Here is an 18,815-nt window from a genome sequence, read left to right on the forward strand (position 1 = left end):
AGGCAGCACCGCCCATGGGGAGAAAAACTGGAATCCACTCAAAAAAACCAGTGAATAGGGAAGGAGAAATCATGGGCATTTGAGCTGTCAGAAAAATTCATCATTGTTTGTCCTTAGAATTGACGGAGGTGGTTCCAAAACACCGAATTAATGAGCACAGAGGAGGGACTGGAATGAAGGACAAGGAAGGTGGTCTGCCAGAGAGATAGTAGGAGGGCACAGCAGCCGCATGGATGTGTGAGTATGAGGGAGATGGGATCTGGAGATGGGCCACAAGCAGGGGGTAGAAGTAATTCATTAAGGCAACAGAAGCAAAACCAGGATGGAGAAGAACCTCAAGAGCCAGCGCTAAAAAGTTTGAATCCAAATAAAAAGCCAATAGAGGCTTCCATATCACAAAGTGAACTGGGGCAAATGGACACACACACACACACACACACACACACACACGCATGCAGAGCAAAAACAAAACACTCTAACCACTTTGTACTAGCTAGCCCAAGGTCACTGCAAAGCGGCATACTGCAATGGCCAATGATAAAAATTCTTCCCAGTAAGGCAGTTAAAGATCAGTAGATGTTTCCATCTGTACCATTGGCTATGTTTACTCATTACATTTTACTAATAAATAGCTTGTAGAATATAAAAGGGAAGAATATCTAACTTTCTTAATCCACTCTCTGTACTGGTCATAAAATACTGGGTTGTTTAAAAAGTTTGTTCGGGTTTTTTGGCAAGATGTTATAAAAAAAACCTGAATGAACTTTTTGGCCGACCCAATAACGGTCTTTATATGTGGTATTTCCTTAAGGAAATAGCTACTTTTCAAGAATTCTACCTCTTTAAAGAGTGAGTGCTACTGACAGGAAATTAGATACCTGTTTCTTTGATTGTGGAAGTGTGAAGGTGAAATAAGCAGACAAGAATATAGCTTTAAATTGTTCTTCTCTATTAAGGGAACTGCTCACTGATATGAGAAGAAAAAAATAAAACCTCTTTGTTAATGATCAGCTCCAACCCAATAATTTTGAGGTCTCTTTTCAGCCAAAAGAATCAAGATTTCCTATTACACTAGCTCAAAACTTAGCCATGCTATTGAGAGATTGTATAGATGGGGTAAATGTGGGATCTGGATGTAAAGTATTTGAGTTTAAATCCTAGTTTTAAGCCTTACCACCTACACATGTGACCTTGGACAAGTCACCTAATAGGTCCGTGCCTTACTTTCCTCATCAGTAAAATGGGAATAATAGTAGTACTATGATTGTACTGAAAATTAAACACACATAAAACATTTAGGGCAGTTTGTTCAGTATATAATAGTTTGGTGTGATCTTATAGTTATTTAATATCTCTAAACCTCAACAGAAAGTCTCTTAAACCAGTGGTCCCCAACTAGTTTGGCACCAGAGACTGGTTTCAGAAGACAATTTTTCCATATACGGGAAGGGGGTAGTTTGGGGATGATTAAAGTGCACTATATTTACTGTGTACTTTAATTCTATTATTACTACATCAGTTCCACCTCAGATCATCAGGCATTATATCCCAGAGGTTGGGGAGACCTGCCTTAAGCCACTGCCTAGAACTTATTAATTTTTAATAAGTACTAACCTTTATTTTCTAGCTTTAACCACACATATTATGGCAAGTAATTTCAAAGAAGTAGTTGAAATTATTTTTGCTAAAACATAAGGACCAAAACCATTAATCCCTCTAAACTTAGTTTCTCAAAACTCAATTATTCTTTTTAATTTCAGAAGATAACATATGTTTTAAAATATAACTCTTAAGGTTTGGAACTATTATTTGAATAAAAATGAATACAGGTTTCTTTTTCAGATAACAAGAGGAATGAGATACTTTCTTAACATTTTAAGCCAAAATGCTAGATTAAAAAAAAAAAATCAGGAAATGTGGAAAGATGCTTGTAATACTTGCAGCAGACTTTTTGAATATTCCCAAATCTCCACATATACAGAGACAGAGAAACTAGAAGAACCAAAAACACACGGTGAAATTTAAGACAAAGTAACCAGATATCCTTACAAACCTCAAGATTATGAGTGGCTGGAGAGAAGACACTGACAAGTCAAGTGACCTGCATTCTATCAACATCTGTGCAGGGAAGCAATGGGGCAGCTGATGGACCTGAGAACAGGAAGCCTCACAACAGCCAAGTGATCATGGAATAGGATAGTGGGCCAAGCTGAGCACAGATGCAGAAACAGTCAGAAGCTTTCCCTACCTGGAACCTGCCCATGTAGACCCCCAAATAAAACTGTGCCCCCAAAGAAAAAAAGCTGTGCAAATGAATAAAAAGTAAAGACGACAAAGGACTTAGCAAGAAACTTGGTATTGTATGGGACTAAACACAAAATCAAAGAACACCTTTATATGAATCTACTGACATCATCTGAATAAGATGCTCTTTGAATTAATATCTCTGTGTTTCCTATGCATTCTAAACAAGAACCAAACAAGCATCCCTACATACAAACGCAAGAATGGAGAATTTAATTTATATTAGTCGAGTCTGGTAGTTTTCTCTGGCAACTGGAAAAGCTCGCAGAAGGAGTTAAAGAACTCTTATGCATAAAGGGCCAAGGAAATGAGCGTCTCACCTAGAACAATCTAAAGTGAACATGAACACGAATTAGTAAAAATGAACACGAAGGTAACTCTTAACTTATCTGGGATTCATTCCAGAGAAACAAAGAGATGACAAAATAGGGAAGGAGGGTAAGACACATGTAGGCTAGCATAAAAATGTCTAACATGCGTCTAAATGGAATTCCAGAAGGCGCTACGTAAGAGAAGGCATTCAGGTAATGCTTGTACGTAAATGTCTGAGTCAGGGGGTAAAAAAGTAGAAAAGGAATAAAAACAAGACAACTGATTAGAGGAAAGGAAGCTATAAACATAAGACACTAATGAAACAGAAGACAAATATATAATACAGAGGACCAATAAAGGTAAAAAGTAGTTTCTTAAAAAGCCAGGAACATAAACAGATCTCTAAGCCCCTGGTGTGCTTCATACACATACAAGAAGCAGGTACAAACAACATTAAACGTGAAAAGGCAGCTGTAACCTCAGGTCTCATAGAAATGACACAGGTAATAAGATAGTATTTAAAAATTTATGCCAACATGAAAAATAACTTTAATAAAATGGATGAACTTCTTAAATATAGTTATCAATATTGATTTAATAAGAAACAGAAAATCTATTTCTGTAAACATTAAAAAATAGAAATCTGTCATTGAAATTTATTCCCACAAAGGGAATGCCAGCCCCAGACAATTTTGCTAAGAGGATGTTTCAAGATATAACAGAAATAGATAGCTCAAGTGTTACACAAAGTCTTCCAGATATTGAGGAAGGAAATCAAGGAAATGAGGGGACAGTTTCCAAATCATTTGATGAAGCTTGGAATACCATACAACAAAAAAGAAAAATCAAAGACCAATCACACTGATGAACATGGATGTAAAAATTCTAAATAGAATATTAGTAAGCTGAACCCAGCAATATACAAAGGAGATATATGTAATAACCAACTTGAGTTCATCTCATGGACATAATAGGTTTTCTATTATAAAATCAATTGATGAAGTGTACCACAGTAAAAGACTAAATGAGAAAAAGCATATTATCATCTCAAAAGATGAGAAAAATCAATAAAATTTAGTATTTGTTGAATTTAACAAATTTGATTGAAGGGTGAAATCCTTAATAGTCTCTCCACAAAGCAACCATACCGGCAGCACCACGACCACCTCATCAGCCTTCACAAGCAGTGCTGACTTGTGGATGGCACTGACTTGGAGATCAGGAAAAGGCAATGATGCTGACTGACTACCTCTATGTCTATTCGATACTGTACCAAGGGTTCTAATCAGCAAAGAAGGAATGAGAAAAACATACCGAGCGTAACGGTTGGAAAGGATGAAACAAAATTCTTAGTCCTTGTAGATAATATTGCCTATGGAATTTTGTCCTTACAAAAGGTCCCTATGAGTATAAATATTAGCAGGAATCTTGAGTTGAGATTTTGAAACAAGACTCTAAGGCAATTGCCTTTTAGTATGCCAACAATAATCACTTGAAAATACAATTTTAAAAATACAAAATATCGCTAAAAATGTTAAGTACTTAGGAATATATTTAACAAAATATGGTCAAAACTTTCATGAAACAAATTATAAAGCTCTGTTGACAGGCACTTTAAAAGGTTAATTAGTCTTAAAAAATTAAATACAGAGATGTGGTTGAGATGCAAAGACTCATTATCATAAAAATATCAATCCTCTTACTACGGAGGTACAGATTCATGCAATTGCCATGGGAATTGCAACAAAAAACTTGGTAACTTGATTCTAAAATTTATATGAAAAAAAATAAAAAAATAAAATTTATATGAAGAAGCAAAAATCCATGTGTATCAAGACACCCTGAATGAAGAACAAATTTAAGGTAACTCCTAGATAATCAAGATTTCCATCGAATTTAGAACTTTTAAAACATGTGAAAAAACTGGCTGGAAACTCAACATTCAAAAAACTAAGATCATGGCATCCGGTCTCATCACTTCATGGCAAACAAAAGGAGAAAAAGCAGAAGCGGTGACAGATTTTATTTTCTTGGGCTCCAAAATCACTGCGATGGTGACTGCAGCCATGAAATTATAAGATGCTTGTTCCTTGAAAGGAAAGTTATGACAAAACTAGACAGAGTATTAGAAAGCTGAGACATCACTGTGCTGACAAAGGTCCATCTAGTCAAAGTTATGGTTTTTCCAGTAGTCATGTATGGATGTGAGAGCTGGAAAATAAAGAAGGCTAAGCATCGAAGGACTGATGCTTTTGAACTGTGGTGCTGGAGAAGACTCTTGAGAGTCCCTTGGATAGCAAGGAGATCAAACCAGTCAATCCTAAAGGAAATAAACCCTGGATGTTCATTGGAAGGACTGATGCTAAAACTGAAGCTCCAACACTTTGGCCACCTGATGTGAAAAGCCGACTCACTAGAGAAGATCCTGATGCTGGGAAAGACTGAAGGCAAAAGGAGAATGGGGGTTACAGAGGATGAGACGGTTAGATAGTATAGCCAACTCAATGTGCATGAATTTTAATGAAATGTGAGAGATAACGGAGGACAGAGGAACCTAGTGTGCTGCAGTCCACGTGGTCACAAAGAATCAGACATGACATAGTGACTGAGTAACAACAAACCTATGCCATCCCTATGTTTAAACCACAGAGACATTCTTGCAAATGGACACCAGGAGGAGTTATAAAAAAGAATGTTCATAACAGTATTGTTTATAAAAAGAACAAAACCAAACAAAAACACCCTAGAGTCCACCTAAACATTAATCAAAATTTGGACATGTAAACTGTTCTATATTCATACAGTAGAACTATATATCAACATGATAGCTGCTCATCAACAGGATGAATCAGAGAAACACTATTGTGAAACAAAAGATACAAATCATAGAAGAGTTTGCAAAAGAATTCAACTTATAAAAGTGCAAAATAAGCAAAACTATATATATATACACAAACATATATGTGGAATACATATATAATATACATATACATATATATTCATATGTGGAATATTCATATGTGTAATAAAATGATAGATAACAAGGAAGTTCTTAACAAAAAAGCAGGACAGTAGTCATCCCATAGGAGAGGGAAGATAATGTATAATAAAGGCAAACACAAAGCTTCCAGATTGCTACAAATATTTTACGGTTTAGGCTGGGGGCTGAGTACTGAGCCCCTTGGCTATAATTTAAACCAAGCCAATAAATTTTATATATTTTTATGAGTATTTCTATTTCAGCAAAATCTATGTACATGGATATATTTATACTAGAGAGAAAAATGAACGTATGGTATTCGAGCCAGAGACAGGCCCTGATGTATTGAGCTCTGGGTCAGTCCACTCTGTGTTTCCCTGCACGACCCACTGCAAACTAAAACTGCCTCAAGCATTTCAGTGGCTCATCCTTGGGCACTTACACGAGTGACTGTAGATGTTACCATTTTTATTTCAGGATAACCCCTCCTCCCATTCTTGTTCACTGTGTTACTGTTGCAACAGCAGAAGTACCATGTAGTGTGAGGACCATTTTTACCAACAACAGGTCTAGCGGGTGGCATAGGAGAGGGACACCTGTTTCAGATATGCCGGGGGAATCAAGATTGCTTGGCACTGCCGCTCCAGAGAGTCCATGGATGTCCTTAACTTTGTAAGTGAACAGACACTGGTTGGAAGCTGACCCTCGGTTGCTGCCTGGGTGTAGATAGCAGCAGCACAGAGGCGATCTGAGTAGCCTGAAAAGCAAGAGGTTAAGACGACAGGGCAAAATCTGAGAGCTCAGAGAAGCAGAGGCAGCCTGGGCACTGGAGGTGGCTCCAGGGGCAATTTAAATGATGAAGTGATAGGCACGAAATGCAGTGGAAACTCGGAGGACAGGGCAATCCATCATCACCAAGCTTATCTTCTGACAAAGACTAGGACTCGGCTTCCAGCTGTAACATTTAAATGTAATGTTCCCCCTGGGACTCAGCATGGCAGGCTTCCCTGAAGCTTCAGTTTCACTCAGTTAACTAATTATGAGAGAATGTGACATTGGTATTTACTTTTTCTACAGGGACAAATCATTCCCAGCAGGAGGGAGAAGTTGTTGTTTTTGGTCTGTTTTGGTTTGTCATTAAAAAGAAATTACTCACACAGTAGTAAATAAACTCTTGTTAGAGGGAAATGTTTTTCTTTCTACAATTCGATCAATTCACCTGAATGGTGACACTCATTTCTTTTGTTCTCTGGGGACATAGTGAGCAAATGAACAAGAGCTGAGTGTTTAGACTAGGTGTGAAAATTAACACCACCACCAACTTGTGTAAGAGCTCTTGAGTTTCCTCCCCTAAAAACTGAGAACACATTTACTGTGTCCTGTGATTTGTTACAGATGAAATGAAATGACATAACTGAAACACTTTAGCAGAGTGTTTCTGCCTAAGAAGCACTCAAAAGATTTCAGCCTTTATTCTTTTTTTTTTTCTCTAATTTTATTTTATTTTTAAACTTTACATAATTGTATTACTTTTGCCAAATATCAAAATGAATCCACCACAGGTATACATGTGTTCCCCATCCCGAACCCTCCTCCCTCCTCCCTCCCCATACCATCCCTCTGGGCCGTCCCAGTGCACCAGCCCCAAGCATCCAGCATCATGCATTGAACCTGGACTGGCAACTCGTTTCCTACATGATATTTTACATGTTTCATTGCCATTCTCCCAAATCTTCCCACCCTCTCCCTCTCCCACAGAGTCCATAAGACTGTTCTATACATCAGTGTCTCTTTTGCTGTCTCGTACACCGGGTTATTGTTACCATCTTTCTAAATTCCATATATATGCGTTAGTATACTGTATTTATGTTTTTCCTTCTGGCTTACTTCACTCTGTATAATAGGCTCCAGTTTTATCCACCTCATCAGAACTGATTCAAATGTATTCTTTTTAATGGCTGAGTAATACTCCATTGTGTATATGTATCACAGCTTTCTTATCCATTCATCTGCTGATGGACATCTAGGTTGCTTCCATGTCTTGGCTATTATAAACAGTGCTGCAATGAACATTGGGGTACACGTGTCTCTTTCCCTTCTGGTTTCCTCAGTGTGTATGCCCAGCAGTGGGGTTGCTGGATCATAAGGCAATTCTATTTCCAGTTTTTTAAGGAATCTCCACACTGTTCTCCATAGTGGCTGTACTAGTTTGCATTCCCACCAACAGTGTAAAAGGGTTCCCTTTTCTCCACACCCTCTCCAGCATTTATTATTTGTAGACTTTTGGATCGCAGCCATTCTGACTGGTGTGAAATGGTACCTCATAGTGGTTTTGATTTGCATTTCTCTGATAATGAGTGATGTTGAGCATCTTTTCATGTGTTTGTTAGCCATCTGTATGTCTTTTTTGGAGAAATGTCTATTTAGTTCTTTGGCCCATTTTTTGATTGGGTCATTTATTTTTCTGGAGTTGAGCTGGAGGAGTTGCTTGTATATTTTTGAGATTAGTTGTTTGTCGGTTGCTTCATTTGCTATTATTTTCTCCCATTCTGAAGGCTGTCTTTTCACCTTGCTAATAGTTTCCTTTGATGTGCAGAAGCTTTTAAGGTTAATTAGGTCCCATTTGTTTATTTTTGCTTTTATTTCCAATATTCTGGGAGGTGGGTCATAGAGGATCCTGCTGTGATGTATGTCGGAGAGTGTTTTGCCTATGTTCTCCTCTAGGAGTTTTATAGTTTCTGGTCTTACGTTTAGATCTTTAATCCATTTTGAGTTTATTTTTGTGTATGGTGTTAGAAAGTGGTCCAGTTTCATTCTTTTACAAGTGGTTGACCAGATTTCCCAGCACCACTTGTTAAAGAGATTGTCTTTAATCCATTGTATATTCTTGCCTCCTTTGTCGAAGATAAGGTGTCCATATGTGCGTGGATTTATCTCTGGGCTTTCTATTTTATTCCATTGATCAATATTTCTGTCTTTGTGCCAGTACCATACTGTCTTGATAACTGTGGCTTTGTAGTAGAGCCTGAAGTCAGGTAGGTTGATTCCTCCAGTTCCATTCTTCTTTCTCAAGATCGCTTTGGCTATTCGAGGTTTTTTGTATTTCCATACAAATTGTGAAATTATTTGTTCTAGCTCTGTGAAGAATACTGTTGGTAGCTTGATAGGGATTGCGTTGAATCTATAAATTGCTTTGGGTAGTATACTCATTTTCACTATATTGATTCTTCCAATCCATGAACATGGTATATTTCTCCATCTATTAGTGTCCTCTTTGATTTCTTTCACCAGTGTTTTATAGTTTTCTATATATAGGTCTTTAGTTTCTTTAGGTAGATATATTCCTAAGTATTTTATTCTTTCCGTTGCAATGGTGAATGGAATTGTTTCCTTAATTTCTCTTTCTGTTTTCTCATTATTAGTGTATAGGAATGCAAGGGATTTCTGTGTGTTGATTTTATATCCTGCAACTTTACTGTAGTCATTGATTATTTCTAGTAATTTTCTGGTGGATTCTTTAGGGTTTTCTATGTAGAGGATCATGTCATCTGCAAATAGTGAGAGTTTTACTTCTTCTTTTCCAATTTGGATTCCTTTTATTTCTTTTTCTGCTCTGATTGCTGTGGCCAAAACTTCCAAAACTATGTTGAATAGTAATGGTGAAAGTGGGCACCCTTGTCTTGTTCCTGATTTTAGAGGAAATGCTTTCAATTTTTCACCATTGAGGATAATGTTTGCTGTGGGTTTGTCATATATAGCTTTTACAACTCTGATATTCTGGTGCAATTGGTTCTACACTTCATTTATGCCTTAAATCATCAATTCCTCATATATACTGATCCTGCATCTAATTAAACACTGGCCCTTTACTTTATCACTGCAAGCTAAATTGTGTATTTTTTTTTACTCCTCCTCACCTAGACAAAAAAATTTTCCAATGAAATTTAATATTTAATGATAATGTTGAAAGAAACGTTTCTCACACGCCCTCTCATTTCCAGCACATCTTTTAACTTGTCAAAGGCAGGGCATAATGCTGAGCGAACATCATAGTAAACACATATTTCCCCATCCACCGTGGACAACAACAGCGTTATGTTAGGGCTGCTTTTCGCAAATGGGAAAGTGATTTCACAGACAATTTCACAACTGAACTCACAACAATCCCATGAGGAAGGCAGGCAAGGTAGATACGAACAGCCTCGCTTTATGGCCGAGGAAACTGAAACCAAGAAGGAAAATGACAAAGCCACGCTAACCAAAGCACATTTTCTGTAAAATGGTGATAATCTGAGGGGACTGAGAAGGTCAGGGCTACCGGACTCTGGAAAATGAGATTTTCTCAAGAACAAAGTCCGTTTTGGGGATGCCCAAAGGGACCAGTCAGAGTGAGGGACCGGATCACTGAGGAAAGCAAATGAAATAGAAAAGCAAGAGGCACTGAGCTTTCTACTCTGATTTCATGATTGCCGATGTGCCTTGACTTTTCTACCCATAACTTTGAGAAAGCAAAATTACTAGTTCTTACTTCTCTTCCAAGTATATTTCAGTGTTATTATTATATACAAACACAGCTTGATGACATGATACATAAGGTTTTATGCAAACCACAGCAAACATGAACACTTTAAAATGTATAAACATAAGAAAACACATTTTAAGTACTAGTAGAAAATCTTGGTGATAAAGGAAAAGAATATTCTTCCATGGATACATGGGCCAGAAGATGAAAATCAGATGAGATTAGTTACATCATCATTGTAAGTTTATGTTACATATTTGAATCACTTTTGGAAGTTGCAGAATCAAATTAAGAGGCATGCCATGTAATAAATGTTTTGAAGCCATGCTGCTGCTAAGTCACTTCAGTCGTGTCTGACTTTGTGCGACCCCATAGATGGCAGCCCACCAGGCTCCCCCATCCCCAGGATTCTCAAGGCAAGAACACTGGAGTGGGTTGCCATTTCCTTCTCCAATGCATGAAAGTGAAAAGTGAAAGTGAAGTCCCTCAGTCGTGTCCGACTCCCAGCGACCCCATGGACTGTAGCCCACCAGGCTCCTCCATCCATGGGATTCTCCAGGCAAGAGTACTGGAGTGGGGTGCCACTGCCTTCTCCATGGATGGAAAAACCCTAAGTTTGGATAATGTTCCTTTAACTGATCACATACACCCATTTTCAAAATAATCGATTCTGAAGTGCTGTTAATACTGAACAAGACTTCCTGGTAGTCATCACCTTTCAGGACTCCCCAGGATACGGGCAGTGCTCACTGATAGCTCATAATCCTTAAGAATTCCCAGTGGACTATGGACTATAGAAATGGAATTCTAAAGTCTCACTCCCTTTTATTCTGGAATAGGGAATAAGTTCTTATACAGAGAAGAAGGCGAATGCAAACAAAGTTCATTACAGTAAACCCCAGTTCAAAATAAATACTGAACATAAGTTTCTGGTTTATCATATGAACCTGAAATCCAAGGGCTCCTAAATATGCAATTTAAAAAACCCAGTCATACCAACACTGATGGACAAAATAGCATACAACAGTAGGTCATCATTAGATGGTCGATACTTGACTTGATAGGCCTGAACATAACTGCCCTATGATTTTTCATAAAACACGACACAACTTTATTCCAATGTAGAGAAAGACGTTATGATATGGCAGCAGAACAGGTCTGCTTAAAAACTGCCCCCTCTCTCGTCAGTATATTCAATTAATAAACATCTTTTGAATGTTTGCTGTTTGTTGGGATCTTTATCAAAAAACTCACAGTCTAGCGGGGAAGACTGGTAAATCAAGCATCAAATTTTTAAGTCAAATTCTAGAATGAAGAAAAATGTGCATTGCATTTTTAAGCAGGGTAGAAGGCTCTCATGGAGGATGGATGATTGACAAGGATAAACTCTCTTTGACAAAAAGGAGGAGGGACCTCGGTCAGAACAGTCTGGATAAAAGTGGGAAACATTATAAATATGGTGAGTTTCAGAAACTATACATAGCACCTCATGGCTAGAGCACAGAGAGAAGGGAAAAGATGCCCAGAGAAACAACAACCAGGAGAGGAAGACAGAGTCCATCATCTAGGACTTTCTAGTTCAGGTTTAAGTTCAGCATTGGAAAGAAGAATACAACTGTTGGTCTAGTGAAAAGGTTTCACCCCACAGGCTATGGGAGTAGATTTTTGCCATAATCAGTTTTGGTGATAGGCAGTTACAAAGTGAAATAAAAGAAGGAATTCTAGAGGAATGGCTATCAGTTAGAAGGCACTTTTAAAGGTCCAAGTAAGACAGAGAGAGGCCCTAAACAAAAGGAATGGGAATGAAAAAGAAAACAGAGAAAAAAGTAGTATAAAAAATAGGGTTGGCAGAATTTAGTGACCAGGTAGGAAATAGAGGGTGAAGAGGAAAACTTAAAACATGTCTTTTATTTTTTTACTTGATTGCCTAAATAAATCATGGTGCCTTAGCTGAATAGGAAGAGCATGAAGGAGAACATCCATGGTACTCTTACAGTCCTAGCTCATCCCTCTTTTATAAGATGAATTGCATTTTGTTTTGTATAGCAGCAGGTATATGGCATTCCACTAACTCCATCCCCCAAAAAATCCTTGAGGGAGAAAGCTGTGTGTCACGCATCATCCTGTCCCTGCACATAGCCCCGCACAGCATACCTGTATAACATGATCATATAACTGACCCACTGTAAACACTTAAACATTTTTGACCGACTGATTGAATACACACACAACTTCAAAGCTTAGCTGAGACAAAACTATACACATTCTCCTTTGAATAAGACAGTTGTCTCTTAAAATGTAAATAACTCATCTTAACTGTGTGACAACTCAGACAACTACCACTCAGCCTCATATCAGATTCATAACATCCTCCACACATCTCAGTGTCCCATTTGGAAGGGACTTTGGGAAATATGTACTACAACCCCCATTTTAAAGGTGAAATCTGTGACTCAGAGAAGTCACACGACTAGCCCAAAGTCACAAAAAGTACAGTTAACCCTTGAACAACATGAGTTTGACCTGCCCAGGTCCACTTGTGTGAGGAATTATTTTCAATAGTAAAAACTACGGCACTACAGGAATCACAGCTGGTTGAATTCAAGAAAATGGAGAGATCACAGATACGAAGGGTCAGCTCTAAGTCACACACAGATTTCTGACTGTGTGGAGGACTGGTGCTCCTAATCCCCACATGGGTCAAGGGTTAACTATATCCAGAGATGGGACGGAAATCAGAATACATTAAACTTTACAATATTTGTCAAACAAATAAGTTGTAACAGATCTGAAGATAGTACAAGATACCAAATTCAGCTAGGGTGAATTAAGCTTTTAAAAGCATTTCATAATTGGCACTTAAAAAACACAAGACAAACATCTTAAAGACATTTTCTTAAATGATTCTGCTGACAATGAAATGCAAGGACCACAGCTCAACTTTCACCTTTGAATTAGTATAAGTAAGACAGATTCTTACCGTGATCTTCTGAAGAGACTGGTGACCTAAAATGAGACAATAAGCATGATAAATCTTTTGCAAGTGATACTGATAATTCTAAGTACAATGATCAAGAATAATTTTGTCGAAATTACACCATGAAAATTCAGTTAAACAGAAATTCAATACAGTAGATGGTATAATTAATGTGTTGGTTGTATGGTATATTCCAGTGAGTAACTCCCAAAGCTTACCTGGATTAGTTAAGTGGTAGATCTTTTACTAAAAGAGTCTATTAGTGGGACTTCCCTGCTGGTTTGGTGGTTAAGAATCTGCCTGGTAATGCAGTAGACATGAGTTTGATTCCTGATCTGGGGAGATCCCACATGCCACAGAGCAACTGAGCCTGCGCACTGCAACTACTGAGCCTGCCTGCCTAGAGGCTGTGTTCTGTAACAAAGGAAGCCACCCCGACGAGAAGCCCATGAACCGCAATTAGAGAAAGTCCTCGCGCATCAGTGAAGACCCAGAGCAGCCAAACATGTATAAACAAATAACATTCAAAAAACAGTCTGTTGGCATGGTGATGTAAGACTGAAACAAACTTAGTTAAACTGTCTGGATTTATCACACACGAAAAAAGAACTCACAGAAATGTGATGATGGACAAAATCCTTGCCATGCCACTACTGCCCAAGGCCAGCTCTCCAGAGAAAATGCCAGGGAGGTAAATAAGCCCTAGATTAAGTGTCTATCGGTAAAAAGAAATCTACTTGGACAATAAAAAATGAAACCAAAGTAAAAAGCAATGATGTTCCCTAAGCATTATTGGTTTTTGCTTCCACTGTTCATGGAATTTAATGTTTGAGTGATATGACATAGACACTTTATAAGTTGGCTTTGTGTTTCTAAACCTATCAGAATCAGGATTAGACAATAGGGCAACCACTGGGGTCCCACAGAATTTTCACAAATCGGTGACTTTTACCTATCATTTGAGGCTCAGGTTTAATTACGACATTAAGATACCAATGGATGGGACTTCCCTGGTGATCCAGTGATTAAGACTCCTTGATTCCAATGCAGGGGGTGTGGGTACCAACTCTGGTCAGGGAACTAAGACCCCACATGCCACAGGGTATGGCCAAAAAACAAAAATAAAGTGACATTAAAGAGAAGAAAGATGCCAAAAGATACCAGTGGATAATGCATCAACCCCTTTCACAATTAAAACCTTTTCTTTCTCAGCTGACTACATATTAAGTTAATTGGGGCAATACAGACACAACCTTGTGGATGAATTCCCCTCAAGCTTGAAAGATACTGTCTTGACTACCAACTCATGCTTTACTTGGGAGAAAGAGATGTATAATACCATCTTCAGAGGTGTTGGAAGTTTGAAGCGAGAGGCAAGAAACCAGGAGGGAGGGGTCCTCTCTAAACGATGGGCCCGCTGGGGCCCATAGCAGGGAGATGACCAAAGGCTAATGCGTGAGTTTGGTAATAAAGCTACCAAACTTAAATAACTAATATTTATATGTAGTCATAATACAACTAAACCTAGACAGCATACTAAAAAGCAGAAACATCACTTTGCCAACAGAGGTCTATACAGTCAAAGCTATGGTTTTTCCAGGAGTCATGTACAGATGTGAGAGTTGGACCATAAAGAAAACTGAGCATTGAAGAACTGTGGTGTTTTCGAACTGTGGTGCCACAGAAGACTCTGGAGAGTCCTTTAGACAGCAAGGAGATCAAACCAGTCAATCATAAAGAAAGTCAACCCTAAATATTCATTGCAAGGTTGATGATAAAGCTCCAATACTTTGGCCACTTGATGCGAAGAGCCAACTCATTGGAAAAGACTCTGATGCTGGTAAAGATTGAGGGCAAGAGGAGAAAGGGGTGAAGGGGGATGAGATGGTTGGATGGCATCACCGACTCAGTGGACATGAGTTTGAGCAAGCTCCGGGAGATAGTGAAAGACAGGGAAGCTTGGCGTGCTGCAGTCCATGGAGTTGCAAAGCATCAGACACGACTTAGCAACTGAACAACAACAACAATATAATGTTTATGAGACAGGATGCAAACATTGAGGCAAGGATGATTCAATTGGGACATAGTGGTTGAAGGACAATTTTAGCTACTTTGGGATGCCCAATACCATTTTACTTTATCTACTGATCAGAAATATTTTTGTCCATTATGTGAACAAGCAGTACAGTAATACAGACATAGGAGTAATGGTGAGACAGCCTTAACTTTCACTGGGTGGTGAAGTGTGAAATTAGTTCAACCTCAGCAGTCTCTTTAAGTAGACACTTGCATGTGAAGACTACAGAGGGTCCCAAGATCTGGTGGAGAGTAAGTAGGCATCTGGGAGGCAGACACAGGGAGGGCCCCTGACACCACCCTAAATCATCTCTGTGGCATCTGCTTGAGAAATGCCACTGGGACTCCCAGGTGGAGCTGACCTGTCCTCTCCCTAAGGGCCACTGTTTCATACTTTCACACACCAGCCTTCTCACTAAGCTGTGGTGGTGGTGGTGGTTTAGTTGCTAAGTCGTGTCCAACTCTTTGCAACCCCAATGACTGCAGCCCACCAGGCTCCTCTGTCCATGAGATTTCCCAGGCAAGAATACTGGAGTGGGGTGCAATTTCCTTTCCCAGGAAGGAGATCCCTTCTTCCTGACCCAGGGATCGAATCTGCCTCTCCTGCTTGGCAGGCAGATTCTTTACCATTGAGCCACCAGGGAAGCCCCACTAGGCTGTGAGCTCCTTGGAAACTAGGACCATGTCTTATTTAGAACACAGAGGATCCCTGATTAAAAGGTATGAAATGGCATTAATTTCAGCACCATACACTAGAGTTTGGACTCAGACACATTCTGGAACTCCTCAAAAATCACATCACCTTCAAACTACCTTCTAGTCTGCCAGCTCCTAGGTCAGCTAGGAAGGAAGGATCCAGGGAGTGATCTGAAGCTTCACATTAGTGACGATGTGGGCACTCTCCAGGCTCCACCCCACCCCAGACATGCCCACCATCCAATAAAGGACCAGAGGGGCCTGAACAAAGGAGCAGCAGGATTGACATGTACACACTGCTATATTTAAAACATAACCAACAAGGGCCTACTGTATAGCACAGGGGACTCTGCTCAATACTCTGTTCCAACCTAAATGGGAAAGGAATTTGAAAAAGAACTGACATATGTGTATGTACATCAATCACTTTTGCTGCACTCCTGAAACTAACACAGCATCATTAATCAACACCACTCCTGCACAAAATAAAAATTAAAAAGGAAAAAAGAAACTGGAGAATTTTTTAAGCTACCCAGGACATAAAAAAGAGCTAGTAACAAGGAAACATCTTCATTCATGGTGTTTTCTGATGAGAAGTAAGCAAAAGCCTGTCTTGGATGGTTCACAATTAATTTCTCACAGAGTTATAGGAATAAAGGAAAATCCATGCCGATGGATGGACCACTAGATGTCTCAGGTGGAAGACCCAGGAGGAAGGGTTTTTGCTGCCTTTCTGTAGAAGCAAAGTACTAATATTAAACCTGAAAAATTCCAGATGGCTCCATGAGAGCCCCAGGGGGATGCCTTCTGCGGTATGTCCAGGCAGCGGGGAAGAAAGATCGATTTCAGACTGTTTTCTAAGGATTAGTCATGTTGAGTTTCTGTGTGGAATGTCTCCCACACGCCTAGGTTTGTGGAATTTTAAGACATATGGAGTATTTCAATCCTCACTCAGCATTTCACCTTTCACCGGAGCGAGTCACTAAATTATTCCACTGAGACAGGCACATCATCCATTATTGCTGGAAATGGGCATAAAAAGTTTTATGGAACTTAGCTCAGGAGAGAAGAAATACCATGAAATCAGCAGTATACACAGTTATTTTTAAAACAGAGAGGTTGAGTCCCGGGAAGAGATAACCTTCCTTAACCTGACAACGCAGGAAGGCAAGAAAGCTCGCTGCTTTTCCTCCAGTTGCACCTGAATGACTTGAAGTGTTGTCCCAGCCTGCTCATTTCTCCTCCACATACATTTTATCCTGGAAAAAGTATCTACTCTCTTAATGCTGACTATAGCTTTGCTGCTGCTGCTGCTGCTGCTGCTGCTGCTGCTGCTAAATCGCTTCAGTCATGTCCGACTCTGTGCGACCCCATAGACGGCAGCTCACCAGGCTCCTCAGTCCCTGGGATTCTCCAGGCAAGAACACTGGAGTGGGTTGCCATTTCCTTCTCCAATGCATGAAGGTGAAAAGTGAAAGTGAAGTCGCTCAGTCGTGTCCGACTCTTCTCGACCCCATGGACTGCAGCCCACCAGGCTCCTCCGTCCATGGGATTCTAGCGCTCAAATAGCTCCAGGATTTAGAGTTTGCCTCCTCACTTTTTTCCTCACCACAGGTTTCTTTTATGATGGGCTTCCCTGGTGGCTCAGGGGCAGAGAATCCACCTGCCGATGCAGGAGATGCAGGTTAGATTCCTGGGTTGGGAAGATCCCCTGGAGAAGGAAATGGCAACCCACTCTAGTATTCTTGCCTGAGAAATCCCATGGACAGAGGAGCCTGGTGGGCTACGGTCAACAGGGTCACAAAAGAGTCAGATACGACTTAGTGGCTGAACAACAACAGGAACTTTATACTTGATTTTGTCCTGTTTTGTTTGTTTTGGTATTATTTCACATGTTTATTTACATTCCATTCAAATCCAGCAGAGACAGTGAAAACAGAAATTCAAGTCCAGCATTTAAAAATCTTTCACCTATTTTATTAACCCTGAATAATGATTATTCAGATCTGAATCTTTCCATTTATAATGACTTGAACCTGAATAACTGTTACTTGAGACCCTCTTAACCACCAGGCCCTAAATGTGATGTAGATTGACAAAGAAACAAGACATCAATTTCAAGGAACACATAACCTAGTGTAGGAGGAAAATATCTAACCAAATGATTATAATGAAAAACTGCAATCATCAAAACATGTATGAGTAAAGAGCACAGAAGAGAGGAAGACCAGTGCTCTTTCAAAAAAAGTAAAAGAAGGCTTCAAAACTCAAGAACTGTCTGAGCTGGGCTTTTTTTTTGTTTTTAGTTGGCATATAATTGCTTTTAAAATTGTGTGTTGGTTTCTGCTGTACAATGAAATAATCAGCTTAAATATACATATATCCCTTGCCTCTTGAGCCTCCCTTCTGCCCCTCATCCCACCCCTACAGTTCAACACAGAGCACTGAGCTGAGCTCCCTGTGCAATACAGCAGATTCCTGCCAGCTATCTAGTTCACATATGGTAATGTATATGTATTGCCAGCAAATTTGGAAAACTCAGCAGTGGCCACAGGACTGGAAAAGGTCAGTATTCATTCCAATCCCAAAGAAAGGCAATGCCAAAGAATGCTCAAACTACCACACAATTGCATTCATCTCACACGCTAGTAAAGTAATACTCAAAATTCTCTAAGCCAGGCTTCAACAATATGCGAACCGTGAACTTTCAGATGTTCAAGCTGGATTTAGAAAAGGCAGAGGAACCAGAGATCAAATTGCCAACATCCGTTGGATCAATGAAAAAGCAAGAGTTCCAGAAAAATATCTATCTCTGCTTTACTGACTATGCTGAAGATTTTGACTGTGTGGATCACCACAAACTGAAAAATTCTGAAAGAGATGGGAATTCCAGACCACCTTACCTGCCTCCCGAGAAATCTATATGCAGATCAGGAAGCAACAGTTAG

General features: G+C 39.4%; 1 protein-coding gene across 2 annotated transcripts in view; it reads right to left on the reverse strand.

The window, feature by feature from the left end:
- Window positions 1-18,815, reverse strand: part of DGKI (diacylglycerol kinase iota) — a 515,206-nt gene that overhangs the window by 45,454 nt on the left and 450,937 nt on the right. For both annotated transcript variants that reach the window (XM_061414831.1, XM_061414832.1), the window contains exon 28: window positions 13,099-13,124. In XM_061414831.1, coding sequence (XP_061270815.1) covers window positions 13,099-13,124 — 26 coding nt within the window. The remainder of the gene's footprint in view (window positions 1-13,098; window positions 13,125-18,815) is intronic.

This window comes from Bos javanicus, chromosome 4, assembly GCF_032452875.1.
Source record: "Bos javanicus breed banteng chromosome 4, ARS-OSU_banteng_1.0, whole genome shotgun sequence".
NCBI classification, from domain to species: domain Eukaryota; kingdom Metazoa; phylum Chordata; class Mammalia; order Artiodactyla; family Bovidae; genus Bos; species Bos javanicus.